The following is a 14,848-nucleotide window of genomic DNA, read 5'->3' on the forward strand; positions in this document are numbered from 1 at the left end:
AACGTGTCATTAAATCTCGTGAATGATCAGATACGTTTTTTTTTCTTTTCCTTTTTCTTTCCTTTTTTTTCTTTAATCAAGAATTACAAAAGATTGTCGTAAATATGATGAGAACGAAAAAGACAAAATATTGATGATTTTAATAAATTTCGACGAAGTTTTTAGCAAAAAGACGAGATAGTCCAAGAGTTTTCGGAATCTATAGAAGAAATTTCACGCGAGTCACAAAGTAGTAGTAACGTTCTCCGAGCGCTTCTTTAGAACGCTTAACGGGATATAATTCGTGGAGTTTCACATTATGTGTTGCGGTTCGTATTAAGGGTAGAAATTTATAGGTCGAGTTTTCACCATAAACTTAGACGATATCTTCGCCGGAAGCGAAACAAAGAGATAGAGAAAGATAGAGAGATAGATAGAGATGGAGAGAGACAGAGAGAGAGAGAGAGAGAGAGAGAGAGAGAGAGGCAGAGAGGCAGAGAGAAAGAAAAAGAGAGATAGAGATAGATAGATAGATAGATAGATAGATAGATAGATAGATAGAGAGAAAAGCTACATTTGGAAGTACATAGTTTACTCTCGCCGGCTTATTCTTCTTCGAGGAGCTCTTGGTCGTTTCGATTCTTCCATGGAATATTTTCCTCTTCAATTTATCTGTCCTCTCTCTCTTTTTCTCTCGTTTCTTCCTTTTCTCTTATTCTTATTCCGACCCGTCTTTTCTATGACTCTTATAGTTTCTCTTCTTTGTCTTTGTTGCTGCATATTCGAAGTGTCAGGTCGGTCCGATAGAAAATAGAAAAAAATAGGAAAAGAAAAAAAGAAAAGGAAAGATTCTAAAAGCCCGGGAACGAAGGAAGGGTAGATCTCTGTCTTTTTCTCTCTTTATATTTCTCTTGCAGATACCGAGCGTAAGGGAGTCTTTTCTGAAAGAGAAGAAAGAAATCTTCTTGGCCATTTGTGGCCAAGGAAGAAACTAAGCCGTCCATTCACTCGTGCCCTCCCGTCTTCGTAGTAGTCGAGGCAAGAAGCTTAAATGCTTTTTCTACGTCGTTTCTCGCGAATCTGGTTCTCTAAACGTGCCGAAACTTTTTAACGAGCTCGTTAGGTACCAAAACGGGAATGGGAGAAAAATTAATTCTCATCGAAAGTACGTACTACCACGTTACAATACGAATACAGACGATATCTCTCCCTTTCTCCCTCCCTTCTTCTCTTTTTCCAACCCTCAGTCTTTTGTGATCTTAGTTTCGTTTCTTCTTATTTTCCTGACACAAGTTTTCCACAGAGAAACTAGCTTGCAGTTACTATCTACTGTTTAGAGAGCTTTTTGCGATCGTTAAACCATTCGTCTTTCCTCCGTCTTTAGTCTTTGATTTTTCCTTAAAGCTCTGTTGAAACTTTGTGACGAAGCGTCTTTTTTATTTTTTATTTTTTTTTTTTAAGTTAGTCTCCCGTGAAAAATCGTTCGTTGTAACTTACCACATACGTCCACTTTGTTCGAACTTTCCTTTTCTAAACGTATCGTGGACCGTGCTACGACTAATAATAAAAAGGGAAAGGAATTGAAAATGGAAAAGAACGAAGAAATGGTCGTGTAATATTGCAACGGCATAGCTTTGCTCACCGTTGATTTATTTCCGGTACCAGTAACTCTTTTGAAAGTTTAGGATATTAGACACGAGGCTCAGACTCCGTTGGTCGCCTTTGCTTTTTGTTCACCACCGGCGGAAATCGCCGTTAAGCTTCGCCAGTCCCCGAACATAATTCTTTCGACTTTAATAAAACGTCTTTGAACTCGCAGACTGTTAGGATTAACGAGCGCGTAATGTAACGTTAGTAAATGCGGAAGAAGAAGACTCGATAAACAGTACAATTATTGCTCACTATGAAGTCATTGATCACGTCCTTTTGAAATTCAATAAATGTTAAAGATTCGGGATATTCGAGCATTATTTTTTCTTTTCTTTTTTTTTCTTTTTTTTATTAGTTTCACGCACGCCAGATTTGTTTGCAATCACGTCGAATGAATTTACGTTCATTTTTAATAAATTCTCAAAATATAAGGCTGAATGCTCTAAATCAATGATATGCAAATTATACTTGCCAATCCTAAAATTTATTTAATCATATAAGTATAGTAGTAATAAAATGTTATTACTATTTTAAAAGTTAAAAAAGTATATATATATATCACTTTTAAAATTTGTTATTGTTGCGTGTAAAATTAATGAAAATTGAAGAACTTGCCAATAATTTCATCATTGATCGCGTACCATTGCTTTGAAATGATCGATTAAAATTAGGAAAATAGTAACTAATCGCAACGATCTGATCAATAATTATACCGTTTAATCTATTTTTATAGATATACATACCTATGCACATAGTATATGTACAACTTATATACACGTATAGGTGTATAGATATTTTTCGTCCGCGAACGAATGCTAATTTTCGAGATAGCACAAAACGACGTTGGTCTGCGTGTATATTATACGTACATACGTACGTACAACGCCTTCCTTTGCTCTCGCGTTTTCGAGCGAGTAGCGAGCACTCGTAAATTTGGAAAAGCACGCGTGCGCGTTCGTTCGTGTGATATGCGTTTGGCAAGGATCCCAGGATCACCGGAGTCTAGCCTCGTACGCGTGTTTGGCCGTTTACAAAGTTAGGCTATCAAGCCGGCCATCTTGATCTGCGACGATAGAGCGAGATAAATTATGAAGAGAGATGGTATTAAAACAGCGTGATCGTTTTGCAGTAAAAAAGATGTGCGGATCCCTATAAACCTAACGGCATCGCTCTCGCCTGTGTTATTTTGCCGATAGCATTCTGACATCCTTCTTTCTTTTTCTTTTGTTCTTATCTTTTCTACAATTATTTCTTTTCCTATTTTCTTTTTTTTTTCTTTTCTTTTTTTTTTTAATACCTTTTCATTAAGTTCCAAGGCAAGTAATCTTTATACTTGTTCGCTTCGAATCAACTTGGCCGATTTGACGCAACAATGATTTCGATTTCCTTTTTCTAACCACTCCATCCCCCAATACCCCCGGCCAACTTTTTTTTTTCAATTTTCAGGTACCGCATATGTACAAGTGTGTTCGTATGTGCGTGTAGTCCTTTCAGTATTACGCGTAACCTTGTTCGCTCCATTTTATGTAATGGAACAATGATACGTTTAAACAGTCACCCACTCGCTCCGTCTTCATCATCATCCTCATCGACTCATAGTTTATGTGTATATATGTATATATTTATATATGTATATGTGTATATATATATATATAATATGTATATATGTATGTATGATTATTGACTAGAATAGTTTTTTGGTTCCAGCTTCGACAAGGAAAAAATCGCTGAGTACAAATGAAACATCGATGTGTGTGTCTTCGTGTATATTCGACGACTAGATCGTTAAACATTTATACAAACGCGTTTTGGTCTTCGTATCACGGTGTTAGAAGTAACGTTAGCCGCGTTGAATAGTCCGTTCTTCTTCGGGAAAAAACGAGTTCTCTATGGTTCTCCCCTTTTTTTCTCGGAACACTCCTAGTGCATTTCTTTTTTAATAATCGGCTTTACTCTCGCTTATCTTGTACATAAATACAAGTTACAGTGTGACTTCTCGCGAAAGTCGCTGGCAGAATTGAACTTTTTTCTTTTTTTCTTTTTTCTATTTTTTGCGTGTTTGTCCGTTTCGTTTTTCTTTTTTTTTGTCACGTTTTCCTTTTCTTTTTTTTTTTAGTTTCTTTTCGCTTCGTTTTTCTTCTCTATCTACTTACGTTGTACAAAGATTGAGAAAGACGCAATTTTGGTGCGAATTTCGAATTTAAAAAATGAAAAAGAGTCCCGCTCGTATTTTATCATTTTCTCGTTATAAGCATCCTTCATCTTCTTTCTCCTCATTCTGGAAAAGGATGAAGTCGTCCGTGGATAATGTTTCGCTTATAGTTTAGGGTACTGCCAGTCTTCTGACGTTGTAGCGGCAATGATTACGGCCAAGAATGTCTTCGGATGGAATTTCCTCCTCAAGAGGCTCCATTCCAGCGGCAGCCATCCTGTCACGCACCTGAGAACAAACAGCCGTGAAACTTGTTTCGTTTGCTTGGACGTGTTTGGATAGATACATAGTCGATTCTAGTTTCATAAAGTAGCTAGGGCACGAGTTAGAAAGAGAGAAACTCTCTTTTCGTAGTCCGTCCTTTCAAAAGATAGATCTTTCTCTCTCTCTCTTTCTCGAATAATAAGTTGTAATTCGGTTCTGTACCTGTGAAGTACGAAAAGTCACTTCAGTCGTGACGATGCACGTGCTTTGATAAATTACGCGAGGGACTTTCTTTGAAAGAAAACTTAAAACTACATTCGTATATTTCCTTTTCAGATACATGCATATACATATGTATTCGTAATAATAATACATATAGAGATGTCATCCTCGTGAGGGAGAACTCGATCATCGTTCTTGTAACAGCCTCAATTTGGCACTTATGGACGCAGAACTCGTTTACATATCTATACATATGTATATTACCTAACAGTGTGCTACGAGTTTCGTAGTCGCGAATACTAACGAGAAAAATCGCGCCTGACGATTGCACGGTTTTAGCGAAGAGTAAAGGGATGAATAGAAGTGGGACAAAAAAGAGAGAGAACGAGAGAGAGAGAGAAAAACGGGATGTCGAAGGACACAAAACATAAAAGTTACGTATGTATCTATGTATAATGCTTATGTGTGTATGTATATATATATATATATATATATATATATATATATATATATATATATATGTATACAGGTATACGTATCTGAGAGAGAAAAAGAGAGAGAGAAAGAGAGACAGACAGACAGAAAAAGGTTGGTTGGTACTCCGCGTATTTCATAGGAGACTGCACAGAACCCATCAATTTTCTCTAAGTCCATTAACTTTCTACAGGCATTACCGTCTGCCGTAGACTTTCATCCATGGACGAATAATAACCGATATTCTCATATCGGAATTCTCTTTCCCCGTTTATTTTTATTCTTTTTCTTTTTAAAAAATTTTTTTCATTCCGTTTCGATAATTTTTCTTTCTTTCTCGATGTTCAATTCGTATCAAAGTTCTCGGACATAGTAGTTGCATGTTTGTTTTTATTATTGCTTCTCGTTCACAAGGAGGGATAGAATAAACTGCGGGATGCGTTCGCTCGATTTCCCTATTTTTCTTCATAGTTCTCGATGGGTGTACAGGACGAGGATAGTACGAAAGCGAGTTGTTTTCCGTGCAGGCACATCCTAATCAAATCTGCTTTTATTGTCGCTCTATTCTGTTCGTTTTTCAAACTACGATAAAAGATCTCTCGGCCGGTTTTGCATGTATTCTATGTATCGTAGATACTCTTTTTTTCATTTCGTGAATGCTCTCTCCCTCATTCCTTCCCTTACCTTTTTCCATTGGTTTGGAAATTAAAACTTCTTTGTTTTTTCCCTCTTTTTCCTTCTTTCTTTTTTTCTTTCCTTTTTGTTTTTTATTTTTTGTTTTTTTTTTTTGAAACATTTACGACGCTAGGAACCACGAGAAATTAGAAAAGAGGATTAAAGTGTCGGTGGATGAGCAAGTATTTTTTATCCCTGACAAATACAAGGTGACGATTTAACAGGGAGAAAAAGAGAGTATGTATCATTATTTCATTCAACTTTCTGTTTCTCTTTCTCTTTCTCTGTTTTTCTCTTTTTCTCGAAATTTCAATTTTTTATGAAACATTTTTTATTCTGCAATATCTCGCGATGCAAGAAATAATAATAGAAATTTCGTTAAGTTAACCGTGCAAAGGAATAGAGCAGTCTACGTAATAGGACGTTAGCATGATCATGCTTATAGTCGATTCATTTTCAAGACTGTAGCAGCGTACTTTAGCACTTGTTCGTGGAGAAATTTTCGAGAAAGGGAGGGAAAAGTGGTCTTACGAAACAGGCTCAAAGTGTCTTCAAATTTCACTTGCATTCTCTCTTGGGCCATGGTGAGACTTCTTAAGTATGGGAGAGGGAGTGGAGGAACTCTTCGCGTAGGGGCAATGCCGGAATTGAATTTCAGAGGTACCTAATCGCCAGCAGTTTGTTCAGGCAGCGATAGGCGTGACTATTATTTCAGCAATTACGAGGCTTCTCGCTTTGCCCTTAACGAACACCTTCTCTTAAGTCCTTCGTCTTTCTTCTTCTCCTTCTTCTTATTCGTCTTTTCATTATCTTCTTCACCTGTATGATGAAAGTGAAAAAGAAAAAGTAGTAACTGAAATTACTCAAAGACTTTATCTTTGAGTCTTTCTTTCTCTCTTTTTCTTCCCTTTTACTTTATTTCTTTCTCTCTTTCCTTTTGCTTTTTTTCTCTTTCTCTTGCTCTCTCTTTCTCTTTTTTCTGTCACTACGTATCGTTCTCACGTTTGGATGACAATGCATTACGAATTCAATGGACGATCATAATGAAGTCACTTCCACTTGTTCTCCTTTCTCAAAGAAATTTTTATAGAAAAAGGTAGATACATAGATACATAGATAAATAGACAGGCAGATAGATAGATAGATAAATAGATAGATAGAGAATGATCGTCAATTACAAGCGTCCAAATTTGCGAAATTAAATTATAATTCATTTTCATTCGTCCGTTCCAATTTCCAAGCTAGTGCGATGTACAGTGAATTCGTAAAAAAAAAGAAAATGTCCTTGCTTATGATGTTAACGAAAGAACTTCGAACTCTCCTTAAAAGTTTTTCCGTTCGTCGCGTCTTAACGTCCAACTCGTTGTTAAGAGAAAATTTGTTAGAAACGTGCCCGATTCACAGATCCCGTCCTCTTTCTTTTCCTCTAGCTTCTTCACCGTTAAAACGAAATGATTTCACCCTTCGGAGTTAATCGTCGGAAAATGTGAAATATGACAAACGATGTTAAGGTGGAATAGCACTCGTCTTCCGATTTAATAAACGGCCGTTGCTCCAGACAAATTACAACCGCAATTTCGTGGCTAGTAGCGTACACCACAATTAAATTATTGTTGTAATTTCCAGGACAGTCATCTGCAAGCGTGCTCGAGCGTCCGTAACGTCTGTGAACACCGTCGCAGCGATGTCTCAATTTAAATAGTTTCTCTCTCTCTCTCTTTTTCTCTCTGTCTTTCTCTTACCCTGATAAATTCTCAATCATGTGGCATATGTACATGTATACACGTATACGTAGTATTACAAGTTTCTCCAAAATTTCAATGGAAGGTTAGATGTTCGTTGAGCGAGTAGAAAGAACGGTATCACATAAGCAACGTGCATAAAGTAGGCTTGGAATTTCGTTAAAGCCATCCAGAGCGTGCTCCGGTCTCTCGAAATGGGCGTCGTTCTGGCGATTTCATATATAGGACAGTCGTGTATTACACACAACTTAGACGTAGTATATACTATATATACATATGTGTGTGTGTGTATATGTATATATAGATATAGATATATAGTATAGATATACATAGGTTGAGAGCATAGGAGGATGGAGAACGAGTGGTCGGAGGATCGAGCCAGCTGGTTCTAGGATTGGCAGTACTCCAAGAGAGCAAAAATCGTCGATGCCTGTACGTATTCCACCAACCCTTCGTTCCTCTTTCTGTAACCTCGTGGCACACTCATGCAACTCTGGATGCATGATTTGTGTGCTTTATTAAATCCGATATTGGTTGAGTCGGCTAACCAGTTTTTCTCTCTTTCTTTGTCTATATATATAGATATATATACACACACCTACACACGTATATATCTTTCTGTCTTTCTGGAAATCAGTTATTTTTAGAAAGAAAAAGAAAACGGAAGAGATAGCTTGTTAAAGGATATTGGTTTTAGTTGCGTTTTCTATGTTGATTCAAAGTGGATACATTATAAAGTCAAAGAATGTTCGATAAAGAAGGAAGAAAGGGAGGAAGGAAGGAAGGAAGGAAGGAAGAAAGGAAGGAAGGAAGGTAGGAAGGAAGGAAGGAAGGAAGGAAGGAAGGAAGGAAGGAAGGAAGGAAGGAAGGAAGGAAGATATGTCTCACCTGTTCGACCGCCTTGAAGACTCGGATGAGATTCAGTCCAGCGAGTTTCTGGATATCTCTCTCTGACCACCCGCGCACTAACAATTCCGCGAATAACTCTGGGTATTTGCTCACGTCTTCGAGACCTGCCGGTGTCCTGAAACAGACAGTTTGAAATTGGCTTAGATGAGATCGGCTAAAGTTGTTATATACTTTTAATGAAGCTCCATTCAAATGATATTTTGATGACTTTGGAGAATATGAGAATGTTTTTTTGGGAAAAAAATCGAAATAAAAGAAAAAGATAATTCGGACCATTTCTCTCTTTCTCTTTCTTTTCTCTTCTCTCATTTTTCGGACGTTGCACCGAATATTTCTCGCAATATTTTCATTCTGTAGTTTTTTCGCGTACCGAAATAAGCACACGCTCTTGTTTCAAAACGCATATTTTTTCCAACGAACGAACTAGAACAAGTACTATACATTTGTTTATGACGAACCGAGTCAGACTCGAGTTCTGATTTACTTCAAAAATGAAATATACATAGTATGTGAAAATATTAAACGATGAACTAAAGCAAAAGGAAAGAAGGGAAAAAATATTACATGTAACCGCGTGAAATACGAGAATTACACAACATTTTTAAATTACGTTCGTCTCGAAAAGAAAAATCGAATCGAAACGAATCGAATCAAATCATGGAATATCTTTTGATACCTATATACGTAGACACGTAGATACACACACACACACACACACACATGTATACATACATACATACATACATATATATAAAACGTAGAACGAGATGAGACTAGACGAAATTGGAAAAACTCGTGGAATCTTGTCTGACGGCGAGACGAGGGTCTCTTGGACGATGTGAGCTTCGATCCTCCTCATTACGCGTGTCACAGCCGCAAAGGGTTACGCTGTTAGAGTAGAGGGTGGCGACGAAAACGAGGGTTTGAGAGATCTGTTGAAAGCCAGCCGGCTGACAATGTCGGAACGGCAAGAGTGGTTAGGGACTTATTCATGGCGCGTCGTGTCGTGGCTGAAACTGGCAGTTATGCGGCTCTGCAGCGGTAGCAGCAGCACCACCCGTGTAAATCGACTGCTTCTGCCACATGATAGTCGACTTTTCCTATCCTTGAATTTCGAAATAGCGATTTAATGTCCTAACTTTTCGTCTATTCCTATTTTTCTCTCTCTTTCTCTTTCTTTCTCCCTCAGTCTGTTCGACCGTCGATTCCTTCATATTTTCTATTTTCTACGAGATTCTTCGTTTTTCTCGTGATCGTAAATTTTTCTTTTTACTAGTCCTGGACTCGTATAGTATTCGAGAGAAGAGCATAGGAAGAACGACCAGGAGAGCGTCGAAGCGAGTGTCGGGAGAATTATGCGCGTCATAGTTAAAGTGGGTCATTCGGTATATAACAAGCAAGGGACGCGTGCGTGAGGGAGATAGATAAAAAGGAAGAAAGGGAGAGAGGGAGAAGCAGAGAGAGAGAGAGAGAGAGAGAGAACGTTGTTCCAATTCCCGAATTTCCAATTCAACCCACCTTTTTGTCGATTTATTTCGTGGCATACCGAGTGCCGTACACGCGCCATGCAAATAGCTCTTTTGACAGTGATTTACGTTAGGAAAAAGTAAAGATTCGAACAGGATATCGGTGAGAAAAAGGAGTGAAAGAGAGGGTTGTGAGGTAGCTAGGGAGGTAGGAAGAGCTGTGAACAGGCTAGGATTGCATTCCAGTACCACACTTTCTCTCTCCCTCTTTCTCTTTGTCTTTTTATTTTTATCACTTCGATAGATTCGAGAACGATAGTCGAGTACGGAAAACATGTTTGAAACTGAAAGAACGCATTTTGTCGCTTATCAAAATGTCGATTTTCAGAGAACAAGCAGAGATTCGATTCTCGAATCCCAGATATTTGGATATATGAAGAAAGAAAAATATAAAAGATAGTATAACCTGTAGTAAAAACAATGAACTGGTATTCCTTTGCATTACTTATAAAATTCAAAAACAAGAGGCAATTGAATCGAATGAAATCAGAAAGCGAAATACGTGCTATATTCGCATAATTTAGTTAGCAAGTATAAGAGAGAAAGAGAGGAAATCGATTATCATGCTCGAAATAGAACAATTTTCTTGGCGCGTAACCACTGAGAAGCTTTGTTCGCGATAACGCGTGGAACGTGTCAGCCATGGAAAGGCCATCGAGTAAATGCGGGTTAACGACGCAATTAACGCTAATCATTGCAGTTACTCTGGCGAATCGGGGTTAGCATAGGGTCTACCGAGTACTCACGTTTTAAGCGTAAGCGAGCCGAATAGGATGCGGTTGAAGCCTTTCCCTCACTCTCTCTCTCTCCCTCTCCCTCTCTCTCTCTATCTTTCTCTTTCTCTTTCTCTTTCTTTCTACGTATAGTAATATGAATTTTAATCTCACGTAAAAGCTTATTGGCCAACCTAGCCAGCGTAAAACCACCTTTTTTTTCTTTTGGTCTTTTTCCTTTCGCCTCTTCTTTTTTCTTTTTTTTTCTTCATCTCCTTGCCTTCTTTTCTTTTTACCTGACGATCCAATTTCGTTGCTTGAAATAATTAAATGCAGCCTTTCAATGCTTCCCAAGCTTTCATCGTTTCAATAGTTATTTAAGTGATGAAATTTTCTTTCTTAAGAAGGTACTAAGTTGTATTCATTGCACTTGTTGCATTATCGAGTAATCGAAATACTGATCGATCGAGTAAATCTTTTCGTTTGTTTATATCGTATGTTATTAAAACCCATATGTTATGTGAATACACCTATATCTCTTGTCTAACTACGGAGTCTACATTATTCGTGTAATGTTTCTATCGCCAGGTGTTTCATTTTAACCGAGGAAAAACGTCAGAACCGATATTAAAGTTCCATTCCTTTCGCAAAATATGTAGAACGAGATGAGAAACGCCAGACTATGCATTGTTTTCGTCTCGTAGCCAAATCTCCATTGAGATTCCCATGGGACACATTCTCGGCACGAAATATCCTCTACCTCTTTTTCTTCTCTCTCTCTCTCTCTTTCTTCCCACTTTTTCTATCTCTTATCTGTCCTATATGATTGTTATCGTTTCGTCTTCTTTTCTCAAGATCGAGGACATTCGATATTCATGTCTCGGATTTTAAAAAGCTCGCACGTGTATGTGCGGTGAAGAAGGAAAGTACTATCGTTTTGCGTGTTAGAGAGAGAAAGAGAGAGAGGAAAGAATAAAAAAAGAAGAGTAGGATTAATGAAAACGTTCCTCGGTTTTGAAAGTTTCAGTCTCGCAAAAAAGTCCGTTTCGTCCTGCATGAAAATTATCGGTTCGAGCGCTCATATAGGTAAATCCGACGTTTTTCGACATTTTCCGCGGAAATGTGAGATAAAGCGACAAGTGCTTTACAAACTGAAACAAGTTTTTCGAACTTTTTACATATTTTGTACCTTTTCTTCTTCCTTTTTTTTCTTTCTTTTTTCTTTAATACCTTGTTTCGTTCGTAAATTGCATTTAATCGTTGATAACTCATAGGTTCGAAAGAAATTATTTTTATTACGTCGACGTTGTCAGCGTAGGTGGAAGAAAAAGACTGAGCTTTCTTCTTTAAAACGTTCTTTGTTTAGACTCTCTCTATGACTTTCGCTTGCGAGGATATTGCCTTTGAAATATTTTCATTCATATTTCGTATAGTAGTAGTACACCTGTTGGTAGTAGTAATGGGTGCTGTAGTAGAGACAAAAAATGGTTTTCGTCGCGTGACCGACATAAATTCCAAGAACTTATGTAGGTCGCTGCTCCTTCTGAATTTAGAAATTATATAGGTTAGTATATTAATGTAAATATTTTTTATTTACACGAGAGAATTTTTCTTAAAAAAAAAGAAAGAAAAATTATTTTAAAGGGCAAGAGTTTCTTGTAATTTTCTTTTTCCAATAAGGATTATTTAAAAATTCATTACAATACATTTTTATGAACACGTTCAGTTTTACGTTTTCCTATAAATTAAATAAAAAGAGATCATCTTTTTAACAACAATTTTTCGGTAATAACGTTCATTAATAATCACCGATGTACATACATAAATACTATTAATGCGAAAGCGATAATGAATAAACCGCAACGTTTCATACGTGCTTTAAAATCTTGTCGGATATTCAGTTTTATCTCTGACAGAAACATTTGTCCCATTGACCGTAAATAACGTGCAATAAAGTCGCTACCGAACCAATCGTGGTCGTCACCCTTTTTGAAGCATCCCTCCATTCACACAGTTCGTACCTTTTTTTTTATTTTTTTTATTTTTTTGTTTTATTCTTTTTTACTTTTTTTTTTATTATTACGAAAAGAAGGTATAGAAATTCGACGATGCAAAGTGAAATACGTCAAAGTGAAATCCATCTATACGCCTGTGGCCTGTGAGAGAATAATCGTTTAACATCGTATACATCCTTTGTGATAGTTCTATATAGCGTTTTCGAAAGCTCGTTCGTTCATTCGTTTAAAAAATGTATTAAAATCATGAATACCGATATAGCTATATCTAAACGAAAAACTATACGATCGGGTAACATAGGAGAACGTTTCCGTTTCTATTATTTTTTATTATTGTTAAAACAACGTTTCTTTCGTATTATTTTTCCGTCTCTTTCTTTTTCTCTTTCTTCTTTCCCTCTTTCCTTCCTTCCTTCCTTCCTTTCTTCCCGTCCTTCTTTTATTCTTTTTTTCTATTTCTTTCTTTTACATTTCTATCCTTTTTCCTGTTACTCTTGTGCCTCAATAGAAAACAACATCGACAAACTTTGTTGCTCTTCGAGCTTGTCATTCTCTATTTTTCCCGTCATTCAGCTTTTCCGAATTTTTCGTACCCTTTCAATCGAATATCCCGATACCTATCGCAACAACAAAAGGGTGAAAAGCGTTACCGCCCGGAGGACTCGACACATACCCTTCTATATAGTCGTTTTCGCGTTCGATTCCTCCGTTTTAAAACTGTTCCACGCTTTTAACTCGCTTCGGGGAAGAGTAAACAGAAATGTGCGAGCTTCTTGATTTGACAAACTACACGAGGAACGATAAGTCGTGGCACGATGGGGTAGAGGAAACGAAATAGTGTCACGTACGGCACATAACCAACCCACCCTCTTTTTCTTTTTTCTCTTTTCTTTTCTTTTCTGTTCTTTTCTCTTTCGTATATCCCTTTGTTTTACTCCTTCCCCCTCCATCTCTTTCTCTTTCTCTCTGTCGTGAATTTTTCCATGAGCTCTCTTGCTTTTCCTTTCCGATTCCCATTGAAATTCGTAGCGTGTCCGGCCCGGTAGCTCGACGAAATAAAACCGTGCGTAGAAATATTTGAAATTACGACGTTTTCACACAACGAAAAGCAATAATAGAGCACGTGGGCTTTACCTTCCACCTACTTCACGTTCTTTTTTTTTTCGTTATTTCCTCTCTCTTCTTTTTTTCTTTTTTTTTTTATAATATTTTTTTTCAGCAAAAAAGAGAGAGAGAGATTCTCATTTCGTATATCCATAATTTTTCTCTTTGTCTCTTTTTATTCTACGAACGTATCATATCCTGTTAACGCGATTATCAAGCTACGAGCGTACTTTTGAATTCATTCGTATTATAGTATTTTTGTTACGAGCGCTCGTTAATAAGTATGCAGAAGTATGCAGAAACAAATTGGGAACTATATTTTTCACGATGATCGGATCTTTTTTTGTCGGCCCTTTTAAATTCAAATGGCGAATTAAATTCATACGAAAAATTCATACTAAATTAAAATCGTAATAAATTATATAAACTTTATTATTTACTTACCAAAATGATAAAATGAAACTTATATTGAGAAAAGGAATTTAAAAAGGATTAAAATGGAAATTTTGGTTTCTCCATAATCTTGATAGGATACTTCTCTATCCAGAATTAACATTGAACTTTAAATTGTAGAATGTTAGAGCAAACGTCTTACTATTGTAAAGCATTCACACGTAACCAGTGTTACGTTTATATATATGTACGATACGATCAAAAGACGTGGTAAGTATGCGAACGTACGACAAACGTGTTCGACGCTTACAGAATCTCAAGCTATCGTTTGATCATCAAACTGTATATTTACGTATGTACATATATACATACGTATATACATACATACATACATACATACATACATATAAGAAGATCGTTTAGGTTGATTTTTGCAAGTGTTTGCAGCAGCAATCGTCTTACGAAGAAAGCTTTACACGTGCTTCGTAAGGATTTAGTGTCGTCGTGAAATGTTGATATTCTACCCGCAAAGATCAACGTGTCGTTTTTCTACGAGAAAAGAGGAAAACTATTATTTTCTTTTTTTTTTCATTTTCTTCACTTTCTCTCTATTTTCTTTTTATCTTCGTTAGATATTATTTGCTATTAAACGAAATTAATGAAATGAATCGTATGTTGATTATAAATAAACATATAATTTATATAGACATACATGCGGTCTATATCATCGGTATCTTAAAGAAAAATATCGGTTAAAATAACGACGAAAATATATTCAGTATGGTTCGTTAATTAGTTTGGCCACCGTATAATCAATCATTCTGGCATATTTGCTGGAATGCAATGCTTATCTTTTCTTACTCTCCACGCTAATTAATTCTTTAGACGTACGAACGATGAATAGAATAGATGAGAAAACACTTACAAATTAATGCCGTCGTAGCCGGCTCCGATTCCAATGTGATCCACACCGGCGACTTTACGAATGTGGTTAATGTGTGCTGAAACATTCCCAAATAAAGAAAGAAGT

The 14,848-nt window shown here is 36.8% G+C and overlaps 1 protein-coding gene and 1 long non-coding RNA gene across 3 annotated transcripts in view; one reads left to right on the forward strand and one right to left on the reverse strand.

Annotated features, from left to right (window-relative positions):
* Nucleotides 1-1,592: 1,592 nt before the first annotated feature.
* The window catches only part of LOC127063854 (dipeptidase 1), a 49,291-nt gene continuing 36,035 nt past the window's right edge, over nt 1,593-14,848 (reverse strand). Inside the window, exons 9-11 of one of the 2 annotated variants that reach the window (XM_050994123.1) lie at nt 14,744-14,819; nt 8,047-8,182; nt 1,593-4,069 (exon numbers count right to left, since the gene is read on the reverse strand). In XM_050994123.1, coding sequence (XP_050850080.1) covers nt 3,953-4,069; nt 8,047-8,182; nt 14,744-14,819 — 329 coding nt within the window. In that variant the 3' untranslated portion in view covers nt 1,593-3,952. Of the gene's footprint in view, nt 4,070-8,046; nt 8,183-10,339; nt 14,368-14,743; nt 14,820-14,848 lie in introns of those variants that run through there. The other variant, XR_007781501.1, reaches the window with a different exon arrangement.
* Nucleotides 4,744-8,339, forward strand: LOC127063861 (uncharacterized). Its single transcript, XR_007781506.1, has 2 exons — nt 4,744-7,590; nt 7,741-8,339. It is a non-coding gene; the product is annotated as an uncharacterized LOC127063861 (long non-coding RNA).

Source organism: Vespula vulgaris, chromosome 5 (genome assembly GCF_905475345.1).
Source record: "Vespula vulgaris chromosome 5, iyVesVulg1.1, whole genome shotgun sequence".
In the NCBI taxonomy this organism is placed as follows: domain Eukaryota; kingdom Metazoa; phylum Arthropoda; class Insecta; order Hymenoptera; family Vespidae; genus Vespula; species Vespula vulgaris.